The following is a 3278-nucleotide window of genomic DNA, read 5'->3' as shown; positions in this document are numbered from 1 at the left end:
TAATGTGTAATTGTGTATATACAAAATTATTACCATACATATATTAAATATGTTATGAAATTACCAAAATTATAGGTTATCAAATATTTATTATCATTATATGAATTATCATAAATATTTTAAATGTTTACATATATATTTTATATCAACACCCATAAATTTATAGTGGAATGAAAATCTATTGTAATATATGATCAATACATATGTGTGATTAATTATATATATATATATATATATTATCATTACTGTCTACATATTTATTCTGTACCAACACCTATAAATTCATAGTGATATGAGAGTTTATTGTAATAAATGATCAATACAAATGTGTGATTAATTTAGGTTTAATTAAACTGTTATATTATTAAATTTGGTATGCTATACATCACTTGATTATATAATATGTTATGTTTATCAATTTACCATACTATATTTATTATTTATTAATTGAAATGCTATCTTATAATATTTAATTATTGATTACATTTAGAAAAATATGAAGCTATTATGTTATTGGATTTACTATATTATATATCACTTGATTATACAATTTATTATGTTATTAAATTTGTCATGCTATGTATCATAATAATTTATTACTTTTTAATTAAAATTCTATATACTTATATATTTAATTATTGATGACATATGGAAAAAAAAATCCAAACATATTATATATATAAGAAAAACAAAAGTATCATAATATTTTATTATTGATTACCATTAAAAAAAATTCATCTAAACTACATCAAACATAATATAAAAATGAAATTTTTTTTTTTTAATTATAATAATGCATAACATATTTTTCGAACATAAACGAACGAACAATCGAACGGATGGATTAGTCGAACGTATAGTGTTCGCGAACATAATCGAACGAACAACCCCTGTTCGAACTCGATCGAACATATTATCGAACAACTATCGAACTGTTCGCGAACAAATGTTCGCGAACATTATCGAACAGTAATTGAACGAACAACAAATGTTCGCGAACTGTTAGGTTCGTTTGCAACCCTACTAACAACCCTCCTTTCTGGACGCCAAAACCAATTGATCTGTCTCTACTCCTCTCTTCAGCTTTGTACAGCAATTTTATGCTCGTACTGGATATATAAAATGATTCCTTCGTAAAAATTAAAGGTAACTCATTACTTACTGTTACATATGCAAATAATTAAGAAGATGAGGCATGCTTAGACGGTAAAACAAAGATTTAACCTATGTTTTGCACATGGCGCGCGGCAATACACAAGGGAAATAGATACCTTAATGCGTTTGCTTTTGACTCCTTGAACCTTGATTATGATAGGATAAAAAACAAAATTATGTGAAGAAAGCGAATTCAATTCACAATTTTATATATTATCAATATTTTTTTTTTTTTACCAATCATGATAGTCATCTTCTTTCCATTGCAATAAATTGTCAAACCTGAAACACCTGAGTTAGTATTTCTCTAAACAAGAAAGAAAATGGATCTCTTATTTAGCTGTATACTGTGGCTTCTCTTCACATGGGTTTCAATATTAGCCTTCAACTCCATTTTCAGAGGAAGCAATCCAACTTCCAGAAAGCTTCCTCCCGGACCCACAAAATTTCCGATCATCGGGAACCTCTTAGCTCTTGGTGAAAAACCTCACAGGTCTTTAGCCAAGCTCGCCAAGATTTATGGCTCCATAATGAGTCTTAAACTTGGCCAGGTGACCACCATAGTCATTTCTTCCGAATCCATGGCCAAACAAGTTCTTCAAATCCACGATTCATCTTTCTGTAATCGTTCCGTCCCCGACGCCCTCCTCGCCCACCGGCATGATGACTTCAGCATGGCTTGGCTACCAGCCTCCACTGAGTGGAGAACTCTCAGGAAAATCAGCAACTCGAATATTTTCACTACTCAAAAACTGGATGCTAATCAAGACCTCCGGCGCAAGAAAGTGCTACAACTCATTTCTTATGTTCAAGAAAGTTGCGATGCCAGTAGAGCCATAGATATTGGCCGAGCAGCTTTCACTACTACTCTTAATTTGATATCAAACACTATATTCTCCGTTGATTTGGCTGATCCCAAATCAGAGTTTTCCAGAGAGTTTCGGGAGCTCGTGTGGAGTATTATGGTGGAAGCCGGAAAGCCTAACGTGGCCGATTATTTTCCTGTGCTTAAAAAAATTGACCCCCAAGGGATAAAGCGCCGCCTGACGATTCATTTTGGGAAGATGTTGGACCTCTTTGATCGCATGATCGATCAACGCTTGAAGCTGGGAGAAGAGCCTGGTTATGTTAAAACCAATGACATGCTGGAAATTCTACTGAACATTATGGAAGACAAAACTGAAGCTATCGACAGAAATTATATCAGACACTTATTTCTGGTTTGTATTTCTTTTAACTTGTATTGGTTGAAGCTTAATTACATATCCTGAACACCCAGCTCGATAAGATTGGATTTTCTCTCATTCACTTCAAAATATTGGGACTCAATAGAACGCGTCACCATTAAGGACTTCATCTTTGAAAATGAATCGAAGGTTCAAATCAAGAGAACGTATTCTTAATCCTATTATTTGAAGTGCGTAAGAGACAATTCAGACAGTATGTTAACAGTTGGCAAGGGTGTTTCATATTCTTTCTTTGTTAACAAATTTCATGGGTAACAGGATTTATTTGCTGCCGGAACTGACACAACTTCCAGCACACTGGAATGGGCAATGGCGGAACTCCTCCATAATCCTGAAGCTTTATCAAAAGCCCGATTGGAGCTGGAGCAAACCCTAGGCAAAGGGAACCCAGTTGAGGAATCAAACATCACTCAGTTACCTTACTTACAAGCAATCATCAAAGAAACTTTCAGATTGCATCCACCAGTGCCCTTTTTAATTCCCCGCAAACCCTCGACAGACACGGAAATCAACGGCTTCACAATCCCGAAGGACTCACAAGTTCTAGTCAATGCATGGGCGATTGGCAGAGACGCAAACACATGGAACAACCCCGACACTTTTCTCCCAGAAAGATTCTTGGGGTCGGATGTTGATGTGAAAGGCAGAAACTTCGAGCTCATTCCGTTTGGTGGGGGGCGGCGAATCTGCCCCGGTTTGCCACTGGCGACGAGAATGCTGCATTTGATGTTGGGTTCGCTTCTTCACGCCTTTGATTGGAAGATTGAAGATGGCGTTAGGCCTGAGAAGATGGACATGGAAGACAAGTTCGGCATCACTGTACAGAAAGCGCAGCCGCTTCTTGCTGTCCCAGTTGCGTGCAAATAGAATAAGTTT

The 3278-nt window shown here is 35.6% G+C and overlaps 1 protein-coding gene across 1 annotated transcript; it reads left to right on the top strand.

Moving 5' to 3' along the window:
* Positions 1-1432: 1432 nt before the first annotated feature.
* Positions 1433-3278, top strand: LOC116109452 (geraniol 8-hydroxylase-like). Its single transcript, XM_031395663.1, has 2 exons — positions 1433-2375; positions 2661-3278. The coding sequence occupies exons 1-2, from the start codon at positions 1479-1481 to the stop codon at positions 3267-3269; spliced, it is 1506 nt and encodes a 501-aa protein (XP_031251523.1). The 5' UTR covers positions 1433-1478; the 3' UTR covers positions 3270-3278.

Source organism: Pistacia vera, unplaced genomic scaffold (assembly GCF_008641045.1).
Source record: "Pistacia vera cultivar Batoury unplaced genomic scaffold, PisVer_v2 Contig58, whole genome shotgun sequence".
Classification (NCBI taxonomy): Eukaryota; Viridiplantae; Streptophyta; class Magnoliopsida; order Sapindales; family Anacardiaceae; genus Pistacia; species Pistacia vera.
Note: the sequence above shows the minus strand (reverse complement) of the source record. Positions and strands in the feature narration are given on the sequence as shown.

Bases quoted from the DNA above. Each gene is read 5' to 3' on its own strand.
- LOC116109452 (XM_031395663.1), top strand. From the start codon at position 1,479: ATGGATCTCTTATTTAGCTGTATACTGTGGCTTCTCTTCACATGGGTT. The intron at 2,376-2,660 runs GTTTGTATTTCT...CATGGGTAACAG, and splicing joins ATATCAGACACTTATTTCTG to GATTTATTTGCTGCCGGAAC.